Source organism: Punica granatum, chromosome 1, assembly GCF_007655135.1.
Source record: "Punica granatum isolate Tunisia-2019 chromosome 1, ASM765513v2, whole genome shotgun sequence".
Lineage (NCBI taxonomy): Eukaryota > Viridiplantae > Streptophyta > Magnoliopsida > Myrtales > Lythraceae > Punica > Punica granatum.
In genome coordinates, this window is record NC_045127.1 from 9,268,715 (window position 1) to 9,293,655 (window position 24,941).

Here is a 24,941-nt window from a genome sequence, read left to right on the forward strand (position 1 = left end):
TACCGCCGCTGCTGCTGCTACTGCTACTTCCATTCCCTCGCTCGTGTCCAAAAAATAAAAAAAGAAATTTGTCTTCTAGTGGAGGGAGGCTTACAATGAAAGACAAAAAAACTAAGAGAGTTCAAAAAGAGGGAATTACCGCAAATTCAAGGCAAATCAAAATCCGATGATATTTGGCTGAAAACATCTCCCAGTTTCAAAAATTTGAATATTTCATTATAATATAATGGCACAAAGTCTCGCCTATACCTAAAATGTTAGTTTAATTTTCATTGATGAGAATTTTTAGATGTCTATATTTCCCTTTTTTTTCTATCTAGCAAAAGGACAAGTCGAATTTCCTTTTTATATTCAATATTAGTTTTCTCTTTTTATATTCTATAGGATTTGATATTTACAAATTAATTCCCCCGCCGCTAATCTGAATTTTGTATTTCCATAATTGGCCGAGTCAGCAATCATTGGATAGGCAAGTAAATTATTATTATTATTATTATTTTTGTCTAGTATTTTTTTTTTTTTGCATTTTACGTGCATATATTTTGTTTGTTATGTGTCTGATAATGCTCGTCCGCTTAGGTATAATTGACCCTTAATTGCTCTCTCGTGTCCCTCCTCCATCAGCACAAGATTTTTCTTCTTATATATTGATTTTCTCATTACGCCAAGAATGTCACTGCCGTCGGTGGATTGAGGCCAGTACATAATACGGTTGTTCGAGAACACTCGTTAAAAAGCACACATCTTTTTCATATTAATGCGACCTGTAGTGAAGATTGGTCGGGAATTTCATTTATTTCACTTTTATTACTACCATCGTCCTTTTCCAGGCCAAAAAGTGTGGAGAAATTTCTCAAAAGCGTGTAGGCTTTTGTCCTGTTCATAATATATAAAAGCAAAATTTATCTTAATGTGATCAGTCATTGAGGGTTCTCATTCACACAAAATAAGAAATATATATATATATATATAGTTGTTTTTTTATGGTGAATATATATATATATAGTTGTTGCCACATTGATTAATAAGTTATTTCTATATCTATAATATAGTAATGAGTTAATTACACTGGTGATTCGAAAAATTTTAATAATGTATTAGATTGGTTAAAAAAAATTTTTTGCTACTTGATTGTACAAAATGTTTCAAAGTTGTAACATGATAGTACAAACCGTCATCTTGCCATTGACGCCGTTAAGTCGTCCTTTATAAGATTATAAATTTTACACCATCATGTAACTTACGTAAAATATTTTGTATTATTAAGTTACAACTTCAAAACATTTTGCACCATCATGTAACATCCCAGAAAAATCGATTTTGCACCATCAATGTTGGCTTGACGGCGTCAATAGCGAGATGATGGTTTGTACTATCATGTTACAACTTTGAAAGATTTTGTACCATCAAGTAGTAAAAAAAATTTTTTGGACCAACCTGATACATTATTAAAATTTTTTGGACCACCAGTGTAATTTACCCTATAGTAATAATAACAAACTCTTACACTGACCTCTCATGTCTCCAACTGACAAAAACTGAATCAGGTTATGTGGTGTTACTAGTCATCAAAGTGTAGAGCTTGTTCTTCCTTTATATTACAAAAAATTTTATAATAGGAAAATTTTACATTATTTAATTTTTAAAATATTTTTCCTTCTAAAAACAATTTTTATAATATTTTATTGATAAAAAAAATTTCTCTTTTCATGTCTCCAAATCATAAAAACAAAAAATTTCCGTGATAAATAAATCAGGATTATATATATAGTAACGAACTTGAAATATAAAATGTACAAACATATATAGAAACGTATAGAATGACATATATATGATCTGAAACATATATAAAATTAATATTTGAAAAATATAGCGGTATATATATATATATATGTATATGTTATATTATAAATATTAAGAGAATAACTTTTTCATTTTATAGATATAGGAATATTTCACTATGTTTTTTATTAATATAATATGACTAATAGATATTCACGTAATATAGTAAGAAATTAGAATCAATTATAAACGAACAAAAAAATATATGTATCTTATGTTAAATATCTACATATACTCATACCATTTTCTATATGAAGAGCAAATGTTCTTATGGAGTTTTTAGTTATTTGGTGGTACTTTGAAATTGGAATATGTTGGAAGCTTTTAAATGATATTTTCCTTTTCTTCTATTTTCCTTTCATTGAAATAATTCATAATTCATATCACAGGGCTCATTATTCTTTCATCTTTCCAGTTTTCGTAGATCTGCAGTATGGAACTAATTCACTATAAATGCGGGATTCTCTATTAATTATGTTAAATATTTATGATAAGATTTACAACGTAGAATATAATTTATTAATTTTCCTTGATAGGTACATCAATTTTGGATTATTTATTCCAGACAAATGAAATACGAGATGAAATATTTAAAAGAAGTTCAAAGAAAATAGTGATAATTCATCTAATCTTTAGAGATTAAAATTATTTTATTTAAGATATTGATGTCAGTAAATTTTGAATATTTTCAAAGAAAAAAATTATCTTTTGTATTAGAGTCGCATATATATTTACTTTGATATTGTAATTAAAAAATTAGGACTTTTCATTGTAATATTTTCTCCATATCACGTATATTGTAAATTTAACTCCCTTATTCATAATTATTCATAATGTAGTTTTTTTTTATGATATAGTACAATTTTTGAAATTTTCTTATGATAACGAAATAAGGGACATGTTAAGAAATTAAACGATGATATATATGTGCAAATTTTCTTTTAAATATATATGTGCAGATTTTCAATATAGACTATCCGACAGATATGTGAATCAATGTAATTCATTGATCAGTTGAGATTTTATATTTTGTAATTTATATCTATACATAATTGATCAAAATCAACAATATTCTAAATAGGAATAAATTAATTGTTCCAAGTTTAATTATCTTTAATAATTATATTTTAATTATTTTCAATTCTTAAAACAATTATCTTAGATTGCTTATTTAGTTGCCACTGCAACAATAAACCAAAATCCGCAATTTCATTGATAGATTGTGGTTGTGGTAATTATCATTGAGGAAATAATTTTTTTCCCTCAAATAAATTCATTAGAGAATTAACTTTTGCAATTATTTGCGTTCCTAAAATTATTATTTAATGTGTTTTCCTATATTTAACAACTAGCATATTAGTTCTTTTTTCGACTCAAAAAATTATTTTAAATTATATAAATTTTTTCAATGATTTTACTTTCATAAGATATCTATCTTAGATTGTGTGATTTCAATATAGGATACAAAAACTCTGTCTAGGATATCAGAACCCCGCTTCTTGATGGAAGGGCAATCATTCTCCAATAAAATCATCTAATTTTCAAGTGGAACAATTTTAATCCATAAGATGTTTCTCTGAAAAATTCACAATTTTAATCCTATATGTAATCTCACGTATTAATTGTTATTAAAAAATCTAAAACCTTTCCTGTACAACCCGCGGATTCTCATCTAGTTGGAATAATTTAGAGGAAATTGAGGGATAGTTATTGGGTTTTACAAACAAACTCGTAATATATACTATATCTTTGCCCCATCAGATTGTGAGAAAATCGTATTAGTCCAATCTAATCTCTCTTAAAATCGGCTCCGCGTATCGCATGATTAGTGCAACATCAAAAGTGATGCCACAGTGGAATCAAGTACTTTACTTACTAAATTTTTTTTAAGTAAAATCCTTCAAAATTTATGTAATTCACTAATGATGCAAACAAAGACTCTTCGGGTAATTTACTAAAAATCTAAATAATTTATTTCAATTAATTTTCTTAAAATACGTGTAACTCAAAATATGTATAACTTATGTAATATTAAGCCATTTTTACTCCATTTGAAGTAATTTACTTTACATAAATGGTTCAATCATTTTAAAATAACTGTACATTGATCAACGCGGGTTGGTTTAAACGATTCGACATTTGTTTCCTTCGAGTAAAGTCTCGGATTCAATCTCGATTGATGGGTTTACTCGGGGAAAGTTACAGGGAGATCAATTTCGCCTACAAATGCAGGCACGCCCATGAACAAACAATAATAACAATCATAGCCACATCAAGAGTAATCAATGGTGTGGGGCTCCAAAATGCAAAACTTATCAACAAGAAGGTGGAGGATTTCCTTTCATGGCCTCTTCCACCATCGCAATCAATTAGTACCATCAATATCACTTCCTTCCCTTTATTTATATCTCATCTAACAATCCTCAACGAAAAGCAGTTGATGAATGCCACACTTAGGGGACAAAAGTCATTTGCACTTTTAATTTGGGGCCCAAAAATCACCTCCACATCTCTTTCTTCGACACAAAGCGAAGAGCTTAGCTTCGTCGATATTGCTACAAATGATATGGATGAAAGGAAAAAAACAACGATGTTGAGATGGTTCAAGATATTACGGGTTAAATTCTAGAACAGTTATAAGCTTGAAGGGCAATCTTTCATCGTTAGTCTTGCCTCATACGTACGAACAAGTTGGTCCCTGCAACGAACTTTTGTATTGCACCAGATAACTTGGGGCCTAAAGTTCTTCTCTACAGTTGGGCAAGGATAACAGCAAGTTCACCTGAACAGTGAGGATCTCATAACCGATATCCATAGGCTGCAGCGATGCCACTTCTCGGGTTTCTGCGAAGCAAGCAAAGGTTGTTGTCGACAAGTAAATTGTTAATTTATTGGCAAGAGCTGATTTTATTAGCTAGAAGCCCAGAAAGCTTCACTGGATGCTGTTCTAGTCTTGACAGAAGCTAACTCGTTTTGTCCTTCAAATACAGCACTCTTCATCAGCAGTACCCGTTTGCCTCATCATTGGCTCTGGTTCAGGATCATGAATTTGCCAGCATAAACTTGGACCATTACCAATTCTATGTTTCCAGAATGATAATGCTCTTTGTCGACAAAACAACTTGCTTCACGAAATTGTGACATGGCATCACTGTGGCCTTCAGGATATTGGTTCTGAAATCCTCACCATTAAGAGAATTTAATACTGTCCTTGCCCAACATAGAGTTCAGTCCAGCGATGGATACCGAGGTAGTGATGAGGAACACAACAGGAACTTCTTCAGTTTCTGAAACCTTGAAAAAGCATCCGAGTTCAAATACATAAGGGACTTCTACATTTTACAGTACCGTCATCAACACATTAGAAGACGAGACATTACTAATGCCCAAGAGATTTGGGCACTGATGCTTTATTTTCTGCCTCCAACCTCTCCAGCTTCGACTTTAACTCGCCATGGAAGGAGTGCAGAAATTTCTGCCTACCAACAAAAGCGGTGCTAAACTCCTTAATATTTTCTTCGAGATACTTCCGTCTCTGTACTTCGGTGAACAAATCCTTCAGGGCCTTCTCTTTCTGTTCAGTAGCCAGTGAAGCCTTCTGGGTAGATTCCGAGACTGCTCGGAGCAATGAATCCCTTTCATCTTTCATGGCCAGGAACTCAGTTTCCAATCCATGATATTTTACTTTCGAGTCTTTGAGAAGCCGATTGCTTTCATCTAGTTCTCTCTGAAGGCCATGGAACTTTTCCTTGATCGCATCGAACCCGGAAATCAAGTTTCCCTGACAAGCAGCCAATTCTCCTCCCAGAGCACAATCCTTAACATTCAGCATATCAGTCTTTTAGATAGAGACATAAGACAGCCCAGAACTCGTCCTAACTCTCTAGTATTTCTCCGACAGACATTTTCGCATACTGAAAGTCCTCATGAGATAGAAAGCATTTCACATTCCAAAACATGAAGTATGTCCACAAGGAATATCTGAGAATCAATGTCTATCTACTCACACGAAACAAAAGTATATTGTAATTGAACAAGCAAAGGAGCTACCAATTTAAGAATACAGAAACTTTCAGGTTTTTCTCTATCTTTCCCCTTCTGAGGGTTTTCTTAACAAATCACAAAGCACCTGTACAATTGAGTATGGAAGAGAAGTTCAGACAGACAAGTTTACTAACAGGAACCTATTTTAAATTATATTGTTTTTGAGTGCTTGCTTATAGCCTAATGCAAGAAACTCATTGCTTCATAAGTTGTCACCAAATTGTATTATTATATCCTAAAGATGATAGTCTAGAACTCAATTGATATAATCATGTGTCATTTTTAGGATCCTTTGAGCAAAGAAAATTAAAAAATATATGAAACAACCAAAAACATGATGTACTCACTATTCTTTATTCTGCTAGAAATGTAAAACATCCTATATACCTTTTTTCCGATAAAGTTGACAGTTGAGAATTGATAGAGTACAAACAAGAGAAAGGTAGTTATGTGCGACACCAAGTAAAGAAAACTGCGCATGACAACATTATTGAAGAGAATAATATCATAGCAAATTTGGAGAAGGATCTTGACAGATGTGACTTTACATCTACCTTGTTTTCGCAGCAGCTTAGCAGGCATGCCTGTTCATTTTCCGCGGATTGCGAGTTTGATGCCAGCAGTGCAACTGCATCAGATAATCTCTCACGCAGGGATTCACAATGCTCTTGAAGAAGAGAATCCTCCTTAGAGTAGAAATTCTTGTCTCTCATTAATGTTTTCAAATGGCTTTCCAGTGTGGTGAGAAGAATGCTGCCAATCTCACTTATTCCACTGTGTAGCTTGCTAGGTGAGGATTTCCCATCAGAAGGAACTCTCTGCAAAGATAGAGATAAGCAGATTATTACTTGCCCTGGCAGCGGTATTTATCAGTAATATGAAGAGAAAGAAGTATTATGTTTTCACCAGGATGTTTGAGATAACTTCTGTGTATACGTCTTTGCAATTTGACACGGACTGAGAAAGTCTCTGAGGAATCTCTCTGCTCAACTTAGCATCTTGTTGCAATTTTGATAGCTCATTCATCAGTTGGTTGTTCAATAATTCTTGTTCTTTATTCTTCCTCTGCAAAAGATGAAGAATGCAAATCATACAAGCAAGCACAAGAAGTAAAAGCTACTATAAGCTAGCAGAATCTAAGCGAATGGACTCTGGAGAGCTAAGTTGGAATAATAAGAGGCCAGCTATTTAGGATTTATTACCTGTTAGTGAGAATCACCATTTAATGGGAAAACAGGACAGGATGCTACTACAACCTTCAGTAACATCTACGGAATGCACTGATTGCTAAATGTACCTTAAGGAAACAAGTGAACAGACTATACTGACCTCAAGCTCTTCCCTCTCTTCAATAGCTAGCTCCAATTTCTTCTTGACATCCTGCAGCTCTTCACTGTAACTTTCATTTCCGCCACCCTGAAATTCATTATATAAGTATGTGAAGGGCAAATTTGATATGTGATGACTCCAAAGTTAAGCAGAGACTAACAAAGATGGTTGGTCTTCATATTCTCTGCGTTGCCGACCATAACTGGTCTTACAAATTTATCATATCTATGGGCCTAATCTTTAGTCGAGTGAGTAGGCTGACCCAGCTGGTAAAAAAAAGTAGGCTGATCCAAAGAAACTAATTTCTCTTAATGAGATGAAATTGAACAAAAATATAACACTTGGTTCAAATGTTTTCACTCAGCACTTAGACCAAGAATAGCCTGGGAACTCGGAGATGACTCCACAGGATTAATCTCTAAGTTCAGCTATAAAAATAATGCCAAAAAAAAAAAAAAAACTCACTGGAGTGGAACTGCTTGGAGGAAAGGATTGAACTTTTCTTGCAGGAGTCATTTGAATTGAATCAAGGTCCACCATGTAACCTTTGTTCATCATGAACCACGTTTCTTCATCAGCCACAGTGCTTAAATTATCTGGAAGCGGGCTATGATCTGAAAGCCCTGAATAATTTGATCTCTTGACAACAAAGCTATTTGGAGCTCCCTTAAAACTGGGTGTTCCAAAAGCATCATCTTTGTTAATGCTTTTGCTGTCACTGAAGTTCACCAGACAACTCTCTTTTGAATATGCCTGCAACTAACAGCGACAAAAATCAATCAATTTTCATAATGCTACTATGCCATAGGAGACAAATGAGTCTTATTTTTAGTAGAGATGAGTTCTTCTCCCCCTTAAAGTTCTTGCTAACAACTGAAGTAATAGGGAAGGAAGATTATACTCAAAAGAAAAATATTAAGAACCAACAATTTGAAGATAAAAAAGATAGCTGATACAACTGATTTGACAAATAAGAGCTTTATACTAGGCATTTCAAATATATTTTAGATTTATGATGCTACACTAATGATACCTTTAATTAACCTCATCCCTGAATCCTTACTTTTGAATGTAATACTTCAATTATGTGCTTTTGAGCTGCTGAGATCTAAAAACCAATCATAAACAATATCTATTACTAAATTATGAAGATCTCACTGTCACTAGAACCAAGTCTCATGGATTGTACCTGGCTGGAGCTCTTATCACAATCTGAAAAACTGACAAGGCTACTGAGATTGTCAATCTTAATCTGTTGTTCCTTGATGCATCTTTGACATTCTTTCTGTGACCTCCTCTCTTCTTCCAGTTCCATTGCAAGTTTTTCACGCTCCAGTTCATACTGTATGAGAAAGAAACAAGCAAATAAAATTGTAAAATGACAACTTGGTCTTTGTCATCCAACATAACAACCCAGATCCCTAAGAAGATAGAAAAATCTACCTTAAGCATTTCATTCCGAAGCTTTAGAATTTCTTTCTCCAACACCTCAGCATGAGATCCCTGCATCCAAAGTTAAAGTCACATGGTTGCCAAGCCTGTAACTTTCCAGCTAGAGGGATTATACTGCTCACCTGAAGTTTCTGTCGGAGCTCTTCTATCTCCAGCTTTTGCCGCTTCAACAAAGCTGCATCTGTTAATACCTGTCACAGTTATTGCCAACATTAGTTTTTCTTATCCACAATCAAGAAAGCATTTGTTTAAAAAGAATTTAAGAAAAGTGGAGTTGTTATGGAGGTAAAAGATCAATGAAATTGAAAAAAAAAATTCAACATGAGAGCAACAAAACTTTGCAAATTCTAATTTTTAGTAGTGTCAGGTGAAGATTCACAACTTGAGCCGAAAATTATATTAATCTCTTTAGAGGACAAAGCTATTTATAAACATGATCATTAAGGTCAGATAATGATAATCCTGATGTCTGCGTTCTTGAAGATAGATAAAAAGAATGATGATTGTTTGGCCTCAGCAACAGTTCCAGAGTCTTAACTGATTGTATTTATCCATTAACTTCTAGACATCTTTTACTACAACATTCATGAAACTAGATTTATCATAAAGCAAAAAGTCACCAATGGACAACCGTTTCCGCGTTCATCAACTCAATTAGTACCTCTAGAGTTCGTCTTCTTCCCATACGACCAAAACTAGGTGCGAAGAACCAGCCAGACAAAGATAATCTGACTCAAGACGAGTCGGCAACACAGACAAGAAGAAGAAGAAGAAGAAGAAAAGCGATTGCGATTAAAAAATGTTTCCACTTTCTGCATTTGCTTTCATTGATATGCCTTATTTATCCAGTAATGAAATTACATTAGGGTGCTAAAATGCCGTATTTTACCGAAGAATTGAAACATACCTCATTCACTTGAGCACAGTTTGTTACACGCTTAGCTCTGCTAGCAAACTGGAGAGTTCCTTTTGTTTCTTCTATATGAACCTAATTCACACATTTCATTTTATTTTTAGATAACCAGAGTATTTCATTCAAGCTTTTTTACATATCACTCAAGATAGCGGAGCACCTCTTGCAGACATTACCTCTTCTGGTGCTACAGTGCAAATAATTGAAGTTTTAGCATTACCGCCAAGAGCAGGTTGAAGAATGCGGGTGAGCTTACTATCACGATAAGGAATATGGCCCCTGCGAATATTTGTGTACAGAAAAAGAGGGGGGGAAAAAGTTCACATCAATACACGAGGACTTATAGATTCTAAAATGAAACCCAGCTGAATGTGTGCATACCTTTGCTTTACACCTTCACTTAGTTTGTTAATCACATTGCCGAGAACCATTAAACTCTTGTTGATGTGCTTGCCTTCTTTCAGACGCACTCCATCAGCTCCAGTTTTGGCTATACGTTCAGAACCAGCTAAATCGACCAAATTCTAGTTCCCCATAACAGGTAATACATCAGAAAATGCTAGGAGGACCACATGCAATAACTTAAAATTTGATTGTAAAAAGAAACAGTTCATGTAAAATTTTGATATATTAAAGTAAGAATGCGAACCAAGACTGAGACTCGTATAGCATCTGAAGTTGATCTGTCCTTGCACATATTGGTATCCTTTTCTCTGCTTTCAATTACCTGATATTTGCAGATAAATGCAAATTAGTGGGAGAAATTTGAAGATGGCAGATTCACGACCAAGTTATATATTATACAAGGAAAATACCATTCTGAAAATCGTGTGGGATCTGCTGCTCCGAGCATTCATGTTTGTCTCACCAAAATGCCTATTAACTGGAGGGAATGCAGTAGTTATTGGACTAGGTCCAGCATCAACCAATAAGACCCAAAAAAAGGTATAAATTTTGTTACTAAGATTTATTTTTCAACCTTCCCCAGATTCTATGAGCTTAAGCACTTCATCGGCATCATTGACAATTTCTTCCTTGAGCCCTGCAACATATATGCCTCGCTAGACAACAAATGTTCAAGAATAGTAAGTATAAAAGAACTTAACTTCAAAAAAACAAAGAACATTTTAACAACAAAGGACCTTTTTTTTTTTTTTAAAGCTTCCCTACCTCTAAACTTTCATGTATTTGCAGTTTCTGACTTTCCACGGCAAAAAGGTCATTGATTTCTTCGTTGTATATCTCCATGTAAGAGATCCGAATTAGGAACTCCCGATCTGACGTCTGACATGTACCAACAGGAAGTGAGTTACCCAAGAGACTCAAAATTGTGTTGTTCATAAACTAAGGAAGATTCTGGTAAAATCTGTGAACAGCCAAAAAAGTATACCTTTTGAATTTTATCAAAGACATCCCTCACGGCGAGATGAATAATCCCAGGGTCAGCGTCAGAGCCGTTCATAGTGAAAGTCTTCCCACTGCTGGTTTGGCCATATGCAAATGCAGTTCCTAGAATTGATGCCAAAAGAAACAAAAGATGATCAGATCCACCTCCAAAGCTCTTAAAGTAATCAAGCGCACACAGAAAAGAGACATTTGACAAAATGAAAGTTTGAGAGCAGACATATTAGTTTTCATCATCTTCTATTCACTAATTGAAGGGTTGAACCAAGCTTATAAAGCAGCTATATGATCCACGCATCCATAAACTAAAGCTCTTTGATGGGTACATGAAAATAAGCCACGACAGCTTGTATCCTCCCCTAAGTAGCAATCAATTCAATACCCTTTGAAGCAACGAAGTGATCTACAAACAGAGACCGGGGAGAAGATTTATTAGCCGAAACTCACCATTAAAACCCTCAACTGCCGCATGAATGACGTCCCTCGTGAGAAGACTGTAGATTGCGGCATTCGTGCAGCTCTCGTCGAAGACGTGATCTGCCAATTCCAAACCATTAAACTCAAACATTTATCGAACTGCGACGCAAATCCCATGAAAAAGCCCGAAAGGAGCTTATCGCATGAGCAAGCTCCCAAATTGAGCTCGGCGAAGAGATTTTTCTGCTCTTTCCGTTCAATTGAGTGTAAATTCCATCAAAGTTCTCGCTTGCTGCAGATTGATCGAACATTGCTATACATATACAGAGTGAGCTAGCTGCCAAAGATAGAGAGAGAGAGAGAGAGAGTACCGAAGGCGTAAGAGAGGCTGGAAACGGGGGTCCCGCCGATCCTGTGAAGAGAAATGCGATTGTCTTCCACTTTCCAGAAGGCTCCGTTGATGGATTCCTCCGAGACAAACGGCCGCACCCTCACTGCTACACAGATCTTCTCCATCTCTCTCTCTCTCTCTCTCTCTCTGTATCTCCGTTCTCTCGGAATCGAGAAATCTGAGAGATGAACAGTGAGAGTGAACTGCTCTTCTTCTGCTTCTGCTGTGCTCTCCTTCCCTTCGTTTGAACGAAAATGGGGGCGGGCTGGCGTTGGTGAGGAAGATGTCGGATTTCTGGCTGCACCTGGACTATAGCAGCCCAGGGACATATCCACCCTATTTTGTGCGTGGGCACTCGTGAACCCGGTGCATTTGATTTAACCCGGAAATTTGAAATGGGCGTGTGGATTTACCGAAAGACCCTCGGTTAAGATCGGTAATTTCAGTGGGCCGTGGGCTTTTGAGAAATGGGCCTCTCGGTATTAAGTGGGCCTGCTTCGGAAGAAGGAGAACTAGAAAGGGTGCAACTACTATTCAAGAATCTGTCTCTTAGGGAGTATATTGAAAAGTCTCTCAGGTCACGATGGAGCCCGATGAGCCTAGTTGGAGATAAGGAAACGGGAAGAAAGTCCAAAAGCGTGAATTAAGTGCGATACCTCTTAGCTTCAAGTCGAGAACGAGTGCGACTACACTATGCCCTCTTTTCTCAGTAAGATTCTTTTCTCGGGAAGATAAAGTTACATTCAATCATCAATTTTCATAATGTATTTGTTATTTAATCGATGTCCTCGTGACCAGGGGCAGATGTACAGTGTTCTTAATGGGGTCAACACTTCATATTTCCAAAATTACATAATTGTATCAAATTTGCTAAATGTGTTGTTAATTTTGCCTAAAATTTTTCAAATGTTCCAAATAATTAGGTATAGATTATAGTTTTGACCCGTGCGTTTGATTTTAGAGTTAAAGTAAGTTTGATTTTGATCGTGGAAAAGGACAAATAAGATGAGATTATAAATTTGACTTGGGAAACGTGTATTTTTGTTGCGTAGTGTGTTGAGTTAAAATCAAAATCATGATTCTAAAATCAAACTTACAAATCAAACGCCTCCTTATATTCTCACTATCAATAAAAGCAAGCCCCGAGACTTGGATTATTATTATTATTATTATTATTATTATTATTTTTCATTTTAAGACTCAGCACAATGGATCTCTAATCTGGTGGTTTAGAACTCTCTGTTGAGTTTTACTCCTCTCTCTTAAACACAAATAATCTCTTCCCTTATAAACTAATTTGAATCATGAATCAAACGGTATCGTAAAACTTTTTCTCAATTTGCCTATAATTAGAGAATATTTTTTTAACGAATATGAAGAAAAGATTATGGACTCGATGAAAAAAATTACAGATGAATAATTCGATAATTACTCAAAAAGTGTATTAGGAAATACTGATGAAGAGGTCTACATTAGTGAGTTTGGTTTTAGAGTTAAGTAGAGTTGAGTTTTGATTTTAATTGATTTGTAATGATTGTGTTATTGAATTATGAGAAAAAATGTGAAAAAATTATGAATAATTAAAAAAAAGTAATGATTGTATTGTTGAATTGTAAAAAAAAATGAATAGTTGAGAGAAATTAATATTAAAAATTAAATTAAATGGTTAAAAAAATTGAAGAAAAAGATAAAAGTAATAATTGTATTGTTGACTTTTATTGTGTAGTGAGTAGAGTTAAAGTTATAATTAAAATTTTAAAAACCGTTTGTGAAACCAAATGGAGTGCTAAAATCTTAAAGAACAATTTTGTGATGATTTGGTTAGCATTTTTTTTTCCTGGTAATTATTTGATTAGCAATTTAGATTGCATTTTTCACGTGATGCAACAGTCCAATGGAAAGATACTTAATAATGACATTTATTAATTAGTATGCTCCACAAACCATAATGGCTATAAATATTGATTCTCATTCACATGATTAAAGCCGATTATTGGTCGCATTTCACCCTATATTTGGTCCATATAACTGAGGCATAAGATCCATAAACATTTTTCAAGTCATGGAAGTGATTTTGTAAGGTGAATTCCGAAGGATTAAAAGAAAAAAGGGGGCATGTTACCTGTCCATGGTAATTGTTCATCTTCTATTTTGATTCCTCCTCTGTACTTTTCCACTATTAACTTTTGTGACATGTAAACACCTCGATGGTGCGACGAAAGGGATGCCTATCTAACCTTTAGACTAAGTTATTCATACACGTACGAGCTTCGCTTTTCCTTATCTTCATAGAGGATCAATAAAAAAGATTATTACGAAGATTCAGTTCTTCCCTTTGCAGCATGATGTGAGATCTATTCTTCGTATCGAGCCTCTTATGTTGGTCGATATTGTTCTCATTCCCTGTGGTTACGTTGTCTACGAAAACCAAGTTTTGCTGACAATTCCGGTGCACCTTCTGCAGAGCTTATGTTCGAAGTTATCACTTATCGACATGTATTGTCCTTCTTGAACTTTCGTCCCTCTTCTTTCTCCGAAAGAGAATCTCATGGTACTATAGCCAAAAGGAGTTGTGCGATCCTAAACTTTATATCTGTTTTTGACAATATTGCTTATAACTTCACGAAGTTCTCACACATTTTTGGACATTTCTTCGACCGTGTTCCTTTCTCTAGTGTTAACTCCCAATAACTTGCAGAGGAAGAAAGAGACAGCTGTATGGGCAATTTTACAAAATTATCTTGTCATGAGAGCTTTACCATTAAGGTCGACCCGGTTCGAACTGAATTAGTCAAGGTCGAATGGATTTCTGAATATCAGAATTCACAAACAAAAATATATCATTTCAATTTCAAATATGACCTGCCATTAATATTTCGTTAATTTTTCTGTGAATGACATATTTAAATATATATTTTAAATAAAATTTTTAATAGATAAAAAATCTAAAAAAATGAGAAAATGAAAATATATAGAGGGAATGACTGAGGAGTGGTGAAGAATAGCTCCACTGATTAAGGTCGTCGACGGCCTCAACTGCTAGGGTGGTGGCTGATGGCAGGCGCCTCACACCCACTTTATCCTCTATCTCTTTTATACAATGTTTTTATCCATTTATTTCCTCATATATGTGCAGAGGCACCTCCATCGGCCAACTCCTACAAGCTAAGGTTGTCAAAGGGCCACCTGCAACCTCAATTGGTTGTGGCCAATGGCAAGTGCAGGCCGAACCCCGGTTCAGCCAAATATAGAGAGAACGATGTGAGGATGGAGGCACCTATGACAACATTTGCTGGAACGTCGCCACAATGACCCCGACTGGCATTTTTTTGCGATGCTTTCGGAAACGTCGCTAAAAAAAAACCTTATAGTAGTTTTTCATGTAGTGATATATATATCATTGACTGTCACCCCATCGGTTGGGGTTGCCAGCGGCCTCTAAGACCGTCGACGTCCTCAACCATACACACACATATATACATATTACATCGTGGGGCAATTTTATTTGTCAAGCTGACAATATCTCATGTGCATGACTTGAGATGTTTTTCCTGAAAGGCTCATAGTTCAGATTGTTAGCAAAGGGAAATGAAAAGTTTAATAAAGTAGCATTGATATATTTGCAAAGTTGAGAATCCAAAACTTGGAACCTATTTGTTCTTAGGTGAGGACCACTTCTATCGTATTACACTATTTTTTTTTTGTCTAGTGTGTATCCGGAAGCCTAATGCATCCCGATTAATCCAATTCGACCAGGCCGGCCTTCTAAAGGGATAAATCTATGAATTTATTCACAAGACTCGAATCTGTAACCTTATTTAAGGAAAATAAACGCCGAACGGCTTGAATCAACCATGTTAGTTACTACGCCATCCTTTTCTTGGGTCCTTTTTCCAATATTCATGGTTAATTTGAAGCAAATCAAGAGATTTTTTTGTTCAATCAATGCCGAGAGTAGAGAAGCTTCAATAATTAAACAAAAAAAGCGATGGCGATCTCTGAATAGTGATGTGTATATCAGCAAAATATATCGTCCTCGAAACATATACTTGCATCACTGAAAACGAAAAAGAACACGTACTTCCCTTTGCTCTTTTTTCCCCCTTTAATTCGTACTCTCTCTTTGGTCAATATAATCTTGATTTCCTTTACTACTTTATTTCTATATGATACGGTTGGTGATCTTATGGGGTCCCCTATATCCCTCTTAATACCGTCTTTTGGAAATGATTCATAATCCGAGTTCATACAATCTATATGCAAAACTGACAAATCATTCATATTATATGTTCGAACAATGTTATGTTAATATATAATCGAATTATATTCAATCAAATTAATGGATACATAAGACAGAATTAAGATCGTATGGATCCCTCTTGCAATCCAATTTTCAATTGCGTTAGATATGTAGGGTTTAATTCATGCACTTACTACATGTCCATGTACATGCATGCATTTGAAAAAGAGAGGGATGATGGCCAAAAAGATAAAGGATGGTGGCCATATTTAACTCCATAATCATTAACGCTACCAAACCCCCTACCCCCATTTAATCCGTGAATAGCATAAGAAAAGAAGGAAAAAGGATTAATGGATAATTAACTTTGAAGGGCTTTTACTTTTCCTTTTAATTACTTTTTTTTGTTTTAATTCACAAAAATATGTTTGTTTATGACAAAGTTACTTGCTAATTGAGAGGTTAGAAGCCATCAAATCACCTGATTTTGTTTAATTTATTTTGTTGAAAAGAAATATTCTGCATTACTGTGGTGAAATAATTCAAACAATTCTATACATACATATGCATATGTATGTATATATGTGTGTGTGTGTGTAAACTCGATTCCACCGTAATAGGTTAGAATAGTATATATCTTAGTAAATTAGCATACCATAGACGAATTATATAATAATAATAATAATAATTATTATTATTATTATTATTGTAATTAAAGAATATATATCCAAAGAAATATTAAAGAATGATTCTAATCACTTATTATTTTTTCAATAGGAAATAAATATTTTAAAATTTTAAGGAAAATAATAGTTATATTAAAAATTATATCATTAATTTTAGAAATCATTTTTAGCCTTATAAAATATATCAAAAGAAATATTAAATAATAATTTTTAATCACTAATTATCATTTCATTGGTAAATAATTATTCAAAATTTTAATGAAATTAAGAATTCTTTAAAATCATATTAAACTTATAATTAATTTTTAAAAATCATTGTTAGCCATATAAAAGTTCAGTTAAATAAATTTGTCATTGAAGTGATTGGCCCATTATATCAGAAAATATTATTCAAATTCACAATGAAAAGGGAGTGAGAATAAAAGACCAATGAGTACTTAAATTTTAAATTTCATAAGCTGTATAGTTTTTATTTTTTGATTGACAAGAGCTAGGAATTTTGAATTTTTAGAATGTTAAAATTATTTTCTTATAAATTAGAATGATAATTGAGATTATCTATATGAAATATTTTACCTGTATTATTTGTATATGAGCTCTGGAATTAATATTACCGTATTAATATATAGTATAAAAATATAATTTTTTTAATATTAATATAAACAAAGATGATAAATTCCACTTACAAAAAAAAACTGTTAAATCCTCCTAAAACATATGTCTAACTATCCTCATAGCACTCTCATATATTAAATAGTCATTGGATGTTGCATATGCTATAATTCACACCATGATGAATGAGATTTTTGGGTTGATTATGAAGAAAATATGTATAACAAAGCTCTTATATAAACTATAAATTAATATTAGTTATTGTCTTCATATTTAACTTCTCGTGATAAATTTTTTCTTTACAAAGTTTGTGCTACAATAACCTCTATGTTTCAGATATATCGATTCATTTGCGATTGTCATCTATATACTATCATAAAGACATAATGAGTTTTTTCGTCTAACTTTTACTTTTCGAAATTGCTTTATATTTATTTTTCGAAGTATTAAAACCACTAAATGATGTTATTATAGTCAATTAGTATGATTACCCTCCCACAAATTCCTCTTTTTTTCTCTCTCCCATCTGTCTCTCTCGCTCTCTCCTAATCAAGGTGCTTTCTATCCTTTTCTCTCTTTTTTCACTCTCAAATCAATGTACAAACCAAAAACCTTGAGAATCAAGTTTAGTTAGTACTCTTCCTTCGATGTGTATCATGATATCTAAAAGTTCAATAGACCTCCAACTAATCTAGATTGAGTTGACTCGGCCCACTAAATGTTGTAAAGCTCTCTTAATATGGAATCCTCCATTCATAATACTCGAATCCAAAATTTTATTTAAGGGAAACAAACGCCAAATATCTTGAATCAACGTAATCATGTTGGTATTTAGTGCTCTGTCTTTCTTCATCATTAACTCTCAACTTTTTTTTTTATTTCTATTTCATTGTAATAAATCATGAGCCTCCTTTTGTAAACTGAAAAAGAAAAAAAATATTTCATTCAATCAAAATTTTATATGCTCTAATTTTGCTATATATTGGTTAGTCTTATGCCATATATTAATATAATTATAAGTTTCAAAACTATAATTACAACTATTTACATTTAGTATATATTCGTGTGTAACACGGGTAGACATCTAGTATAAGGTAGAAGAGAGAAAATTAGGAACATATGTTAGGATTTATATTTAAGTCATATAATTATAGAATTTATTACCGAAAATATATATCAAACAGCATGCTAATTAACTAAAGAAAATTCATGAAGAGAGACGGCCACGTGAAAAAATAAAAATCGCTTTCTGGGGACAAAATCCTTTTGACAAGTTACGTGCATGTAAGTGGTTAATCGACATCTAGAAGTATAAAAGTGAGGGAACAAGTAAGTAATGATTATTCTTTGGCTTAGGTCGTGTCACTTGTGATTCATAGAATGTAAAAAGTTGGGGTAACCCCAAGAATGTTCTTCTTCGCTTCACCTACAGTCAACTTTCCTGTTAATTAATATATTAATTCGATTGTATTGAAAATAAAAATATATAACTGAGTTTCATCTCCTCTAATTTTGGACAGACGAATATATTATTACAGGTATAAACCCCTATAGTATCATATAAATGATCTGGATCGTGCATTGCAACCTCATTATATATATATATATATATATATATATATATGTATGTATTAAAAGTTATTTTGTGTAACATAATATATATTAAGATTTTCTTAAGATAAATTACGATTCCTAAGACCAATATAAAGATTTCAGTAATTAATCTGAAGTTTCAAGTTAAAGTATAATTTTGGAACTAATGAATTCATTTAATCTTCATTGCATATTTATTTAGTCGCGATGCAAGAGATACAAATTTATTACAGATACTTAGCTCAAAATTTTCATTATACAAATATAATTTTCCACATTTTTACGCTACTTAAAAACACGGAATTACCTATCCCACTTTCATATATCTATGTTTTTAAACTTTTTGTTATATGTATTATCTCAAGTACTTATAAATTATGATAATTATGTCTGAAAATCCGATATAGGTGGCCAATTACAATTCTTTTCTATTGGAGATACTAATATCCCACTAATATTTGTTTGTTATATTTTTTTCGGTGCATACCATAATTCTGGAAGCTCAATATACCATGACTAATTTAATTTCTAATCAAGTTAGCCCACTAAAGAGTTAAATTCTCTCAATCAAGAATTTTATCCATCCATAATATTCGAATCTAAAATCTAACTTGTTTAAGAGAATAAGAGTCGAATTGCTTGTGGGACTAAATGGTTTGATATGAATTGATTTTCTCTGTTTAAATTGTTTGTTATATCTGTATATAGACAAATCAGAATATTTTTATAAAATATTATTGCAATCATTCGAAACATTAATTGATTTATATTTTATGTAAGCATTGTCCGTGAAACTTGATCGAGTTGATTCGTCTTTTGACTAAGTGATCTTAGTATCACTTAGTAACAAGTGCCATTAATCATATGAGATGCGAATAATATCGATTAGCACAGCCTTTTTCACGACTTTTCCTGGGGGCGTGCGTTCAATACAGAGCCTACATCCACACTTTTCTTAATTGATTAATTATTATTTTATAATTAGATAATTGAGCATCGTCAATTGAGATTTTGCACTATGGAGGTTAAGCTCTCTTCAATTAGCAATGGACACTTCAAACAATTTACCTATGACTAATTTTTGACTTATTAATGATGATGATTAAGAAAAGGACACATCGGTCAGGGTTCCATATAACTTTGGGGCAATTACATGATCCCTTTTTCTAAAATTAATATAATTAGGTAGGGACCTCTGTGACTCGTAGGGATATCATGAGCCTTTAATTAAAGAACACCTATTTGCGTATGTTGGGGCTTTATTTATAGAGTAGAGCCACCCCCAACGTAACTCCCCCTTTTCCTCTCCTCTCTTAATTTTGCAACAGACCTAACTTTTCAAGACAGCAACAACACATATCAGGATCACACGTGCTCGGCACAATCTTCCCTTTCGCTTGGAATCGACACTTATTTAGGATTTACATGTCATACATCGTCTATGTCGGATTAGTCGCACAGTCCGTGCGATCGGTCTGATTGTAATTGATTAAATTGCACTTGCATGAAATTTAATTAGGCAAGCTGAAGTTTATGATGCCATCGTTGTATATGTCCGATTGCAAAACGTACCATTCGGACGATAACGGGACATAAATATTCATTAGTCGTAATACCGGTTACAATGTACTCTTATCGATATATATATATATAAATATGGAACTTGTGCGCAGCTATCACACTGGACAGGGGGTGGTCGTGAGCTGAAGAAGAGAGAAGAGAGAAGAGAGAAGAGAGGTGGAGTGGAAAGACAAGATAGACCCCCGAAACTTCTTCAATAAAGAGACTTTCTTATACAGAATTGGAAGGGCATTTTAGACTTTTCACATGCAGATGCTGAGAGAACAAGCTAATCCTGACTGAGAACGTGGTCATTGGTCATGAACATCCAATTTCAACTAGCTGATAGTATTATTCTCCCGAGTTTTTACAGTATAAGATGGTCACTAAATTTTAATTACGCCGAGAAATTTTCCGTGACGATAAATAACTATTGGATTAATTTCATGTTGACCAAAATCTGGCAAAGATCAGAAAGTCTGGCCAATAGAGCGATGCATTCTGATCTCAACCGTTCATTCTCCGTTCTGACTACGTGACACCGGTTTATGACGTGACTCAGCTGGTTCTTGAGCTGGCGGTTCTCTACGGTAAATCGATTCAGCTGTTCTGTGAGATCCTCCAAGTGTCGCTTCTTGCGCCAGCGGGACCGTCGGGCGGACTCTCGGTTTGATATCATGCGTCTGCGCTTCCGCTCGTCGTCCATGGAGCCCACGCTCCGATTCGATCCCTCCGAGCCAGAGTTTGGGCTTGTTGGCTGGTTAAGAAACGACAAGAGTTCCTGCAACTCATCGGGAGTGAACCCAGTCTCGAGAACCGGGAGCTGGAGGTGAACCGGAGCCTCCTGGGGACAAAGCATCGGGGATGAACCGGGCTGGTTTAATGGCCTCAATTCGAGAAAGCTTCTTAGAGAGAGGACCGGAGGGAGGGAAGGAGGGGAAAAGGGAGGGTATGCTGCGGAGGGGATGGCTACTTATAGTCGGGGGAAAGGAGGAAGGGATGGGACCATGTGGATCCCACCCCGAGGGACAAACATTGGCCGGAATAATATGAAAATTTCTTTTCAAAAGGCTTTACAAAAAGAAACTTGGAAAATTATTTTTCCAAAAAGTCGTTCTCCATAGAGCCATGCTTATCCCCATACCATGCATAATTAGATGGGATTACGTACACACGTAGTCTCAGAAGCTATTCGAATAATCTGATATCTCGATGTCGCATGCTCGTTCGTTAGTGCTTATAGTACAAAGAGGATTTGTTCTCGGCTTACGTCGTTGAAGCAAACATATTGCAAAACACGTGTTTTTTTTTTTTTTTGTTACATGAGATGTCCAGAGATTTAGTACAACGAAATAAAAAATTTAATATTGATTTTGCGGACTACTTAGCTAAGTAACCAAGGACAGATTTAAGGAACTACAAGATCGCTCCTTTTATTCTAGAGTGACGGAGGGATAGTACCATTTGAGCCTTTGGGCCTATATGACGTGATCGATCAATAGAAATACTCCAATACCCCACCTTTGTCTTGGGACAACGGTGGGCAATCGTCCACTTTGAACTCGAGAAAAACTATGAATTTTCTATCCACCTTAATGAGCTTGCTATTTTTTTTTTACATGAAATTATCATATTTCACCCTCTTTAACTTTATAATGTTACTTTACATTTGCATTTTCGCTAACTTTGCCCCCTTGCATTAAATTTCTAGATCCGTCCACGTTAGCAGACCTACAAATCTTGTTGCTTGGCTGCGATGTTTGCCTTTTATTCCATTTGATTGTCCGTTTTGTTTTTCCGTTCCCTCTTTTTCCCTAAATATTTGCTTCAGTTCATTTTTCTTGGAGGTGATTTGTCCTTTGATATTTTCAGAACTATAATTTGTACCTTCATTTTCTCTAATCAAGTTTCTCATGAGTTATCAAAATTAAAAAAAAAAATTTAATATTCTAATAAATGATAAAGATAATCTCACAACGAGTATTGAATCTTGAACCTTTTGATCTTTAAGTAAATGCTCACATTATTGTGCTGCATTATGTTCGATAGAAGATGTGTATACATGGGCTTAATTGTACGGTAAGATACCTACCGATATATGTGTAATGATATAGGACAAGAGATTTCTCTAGAAAATTATCAGCGCCTTTTCTATTTGTAATTTTGTCGGCTAATGGTACGTGTAGGGTCGTTTTTTCAGGTCTGATACCTTTTTTTGGATGAGGTAACGCGGACACATATATAAAGTTTACATACACAATAGTGGGTTGGAATCTTATTAATTTATGCAAGTCTTGATGGCTTGCTTTCCCAATACAGTTAGCTTACCTTAGCTTAATCACGAAGAATTAGCCAAATAAAACGATAACAACAAAGTCCTGATCATCACCTAATTATTTAAAGCTAGTAATTAGCCAGGGATCAATATCAAACGCAATTATTTCAAACCCTAGAACCGAGTGACAGCACCGTATACCTCGAAAAACATTCGGATAAATAACCGCGACTTGCATAAAGATCCATTCGAGACTACTCAATATATCATCGCACGATGCCCGATTGTAATTTCAGTTCGAACGCCACGAAACTCGACACAGTTAAGAACGGCAAAGGGGGAGATTCGGATAATTTATTATAGAATTTTTGGATGGATAAAGAAAAAATGGAAAGGAGAAGGAAATATCCCGACAGATTCGGTCGAAGTCATGTGGAATACGCAGTCGAGAAAAGCAAGGAAAAGAAATTAAAGGGAGAGTAGCCAATGAATTGGAGGTACATGGGCACTGTCGTTGCTGTCTTAGGGTTCTCTGCTTTTTCATTTTCTAATGCAAAAATGTGACCAAAAAAATAATTCAATTAAATTTCATCAGTCAAGAAAAGGGACACCACTAATCTCCTTAGTCCATGTGCAATCGAATTTAGACATAAATCTTTCTTTTTCTTCTCTGCCAAAACTGTTTATTAGACTATGACTTTACAATACAAATTAGTGTGAAAACCATAATTGTCTTGTCGATTCTAAACTTTTCATAATTTCTGTCTTTTCGTGACAACATAATTTTTTTCGTTTAATGAGAAGTTAGACTTAGAAATATAGAAGCACATGAACTCAGGTAAGTCTGTAGGCTAGCATAAGGCATACATGCAAGGAGAAATTCGAACACACGTACGTAACTATGTATATCTCATCGTCAGAAAGATTATTAGAGAGAGAGAGAGAGAGCTGGAATTCCTTTATGTCTTGCCGTTTTCACTCCAAAGCTAAGGGAACAACAAAAAAGGAGGAACTTCCACCGCAAAAAATAATTATTGAACAAGAATTAATACTATTATGTCTATCGAAAAGACGAACTGAATTATCTATCAGAAAAAACAAAAGAAGAACAGAAAAAAAAAAAGCATGATTTTTTTTTATCAGCAGTTGTAATCTGAACTTTGTTTTTCATATAAAAGAATTATATTGTAATAAAGCACTCGAATCAGTTTTTTGTTTCAAGTCTAAAATGCTATATAACTGAGTTGTTCAGTATTTTTCGTATACATGCAACCCTTAATTAGTATATATATGCATATAATTTCACATTAGATGTCGAACCACGCACTGCTCGGGGCCTCACCTTGGCATTTCTTTCTTTGCTTTCGGTTCTCCTTGTAAATGATCATGTAATTTGAAGAAGTTGATCCACATGTCCATTTAGATAGTTACATAAAAGTAATTCATAAATATGTAAAGTCACAAGTGACGCAAAAGCAATAATGCTAGTTTGATTAGCTATAAAATACATTAATAAAAATATCTTTTCATGAATTAAAACTTATTATATATCGGTGCAGCCCTTTTGTCTTGGAGAGAATTATCATGGATCGTCCTGTTGCATCGCTCGTCAAAAAGAGAAACTTGTTGTTGACGTGATGTTAACCAGTAACTTAATTAATAGAATAAACAGACGCCTAACAAAGGAGAATTCAAATGAAAAATCTATCAAAGGTCCTTGACGTTTTGAATTTTCCACCAGTTTGATCTTCAAAGAAATTTTATCACCAATATAGTCCATAAACTTATCTTCCATATGTCAAAATGCTCCGGCGCTAAATTTGCATGTCGGAAATCTTATATGGCTTTCTACGTGGCTTAGCAATGTGAGAAAATTAACGAAATAGCAATCAGACCCAAAATGACATCGTACTAATTTATTTTTAAAAATATATTTTTAAACTATTACAAAAAAGAAAAAAAAAAAAAGGAGAATGGGGGATCTCCGATGGGGCTCCCCCGCCGTGGGGGAGGTGGCCAGTTGGGAGCGATATCCGGGAACTAAAATTTATCATTGAATTAGGTGTGATATTTGTATTAGAGAGAATCGTTATGCATCTCTTTGAAAAGAGAGAGGGCATCACAAATATGCATCAATCGAGTAGAAACATGTCAATGTGATATTAACATATAACTCAATTGAT

At 34.2% G+C, this 24,941-nt stretch overlaps 2 protein-coding genes across 3 annotated transcripts; both read right to left on the minus strand.

Moving 5' to 3' along the window:
* Positions 1–5,096: 5,096 nt before the first annotated feature.
* LOC116200407 (kinesin-like protein KIN-7N) lies at positions 5,097–12,037 on the minus strand. Of its 2 annotated transcripts, none has more exons than XM_031531328.1 (18): positions 11,773–12,037; positions 11,432–11,521; positions 10,971–11,089; positions 10,751–10,864; positions 10,560–10,641; positions 10,396–10,463; positions 10,230–10,307; positions 9,962–10,104; positions 9,757–9,859; positions 9,575–9,655; positions 8,790–8,858; positions 8,659–8,718; positions 8,405–8,557; positions 7,681–7,968; positions 7,216–7,302; positions 6,793–6,951; positions 6,441–6,704; positions 5,097–5,659 (listed from the first exon to the last, which is right to left on the minus strand). In XM_031531328.1, exons 1-18 carry the CDS (start codon positions 11,915–11,917, stop codon positions 5,222–5,224), a joined length of 2,541 nt encoding a protein of 846 aa, XP_031387188.1. In that variant the 5' UTR covers positions 11,918–12,037; the 3' UTR covers positions 5,097–5,221. The 2 variants fall into 2 exon arrangements, with proteins under 2 accessions (XP_031387188.1, XP_031387142.1); XM_031531282.1 differs by having other exon boundaries at positions 7,681–7,974.
* An 8,629-nt stretch (positions 12,038–20,666) lies between these two features.
* On the minus strand, positions 20,667–21,427 carry LOC116196324 (basic leucine zipper 4). The gene has a single exon (XM_031525994.1). It carries the CDS (start codon positions 21,340–21,342, stop codon positions 20,914–20,916), a length of 429 nt encoding a protein of 142 aa, XP_031381854.1. The 5' UTR covers positions 21,343–21,427; the 3' UTR covers positions 20,667–20,913.
* Positions 21,428–24,941: the final 3,514 nt, after the last annotated feature.

Coding starts and splice junctions, on each gene's coding strand:
- LOC116196324 (XM_031525994.1), bottom strand. CDS start 21,342: ATGCTTTGTCCCCAGGAGGCTCCGGTTCACCTCCAGCTCCCGGTTCTC.
- LOC116200407 (XM_031531282.1), bottom strand. CDS start 11,917: ATGGAGAAGATCTGTGTAGCAGTGAGGGTGCGGCCGTTTGTCTCGGAG. Junction 10,865..10,970: donor TCTTTGATAAAATTCAAAAG/GTATACTTTTTT, acceptor GGTACATGTCAG/ACGTCAGATCGGGAGTTCCT. Junction 6,705..6,792: donor AAGTTATCTCAAACATCCTG/GTGAAAACATAA, acceptor CTATCTTTGCAG/AGAGTTCCTTCTGATGGGAA.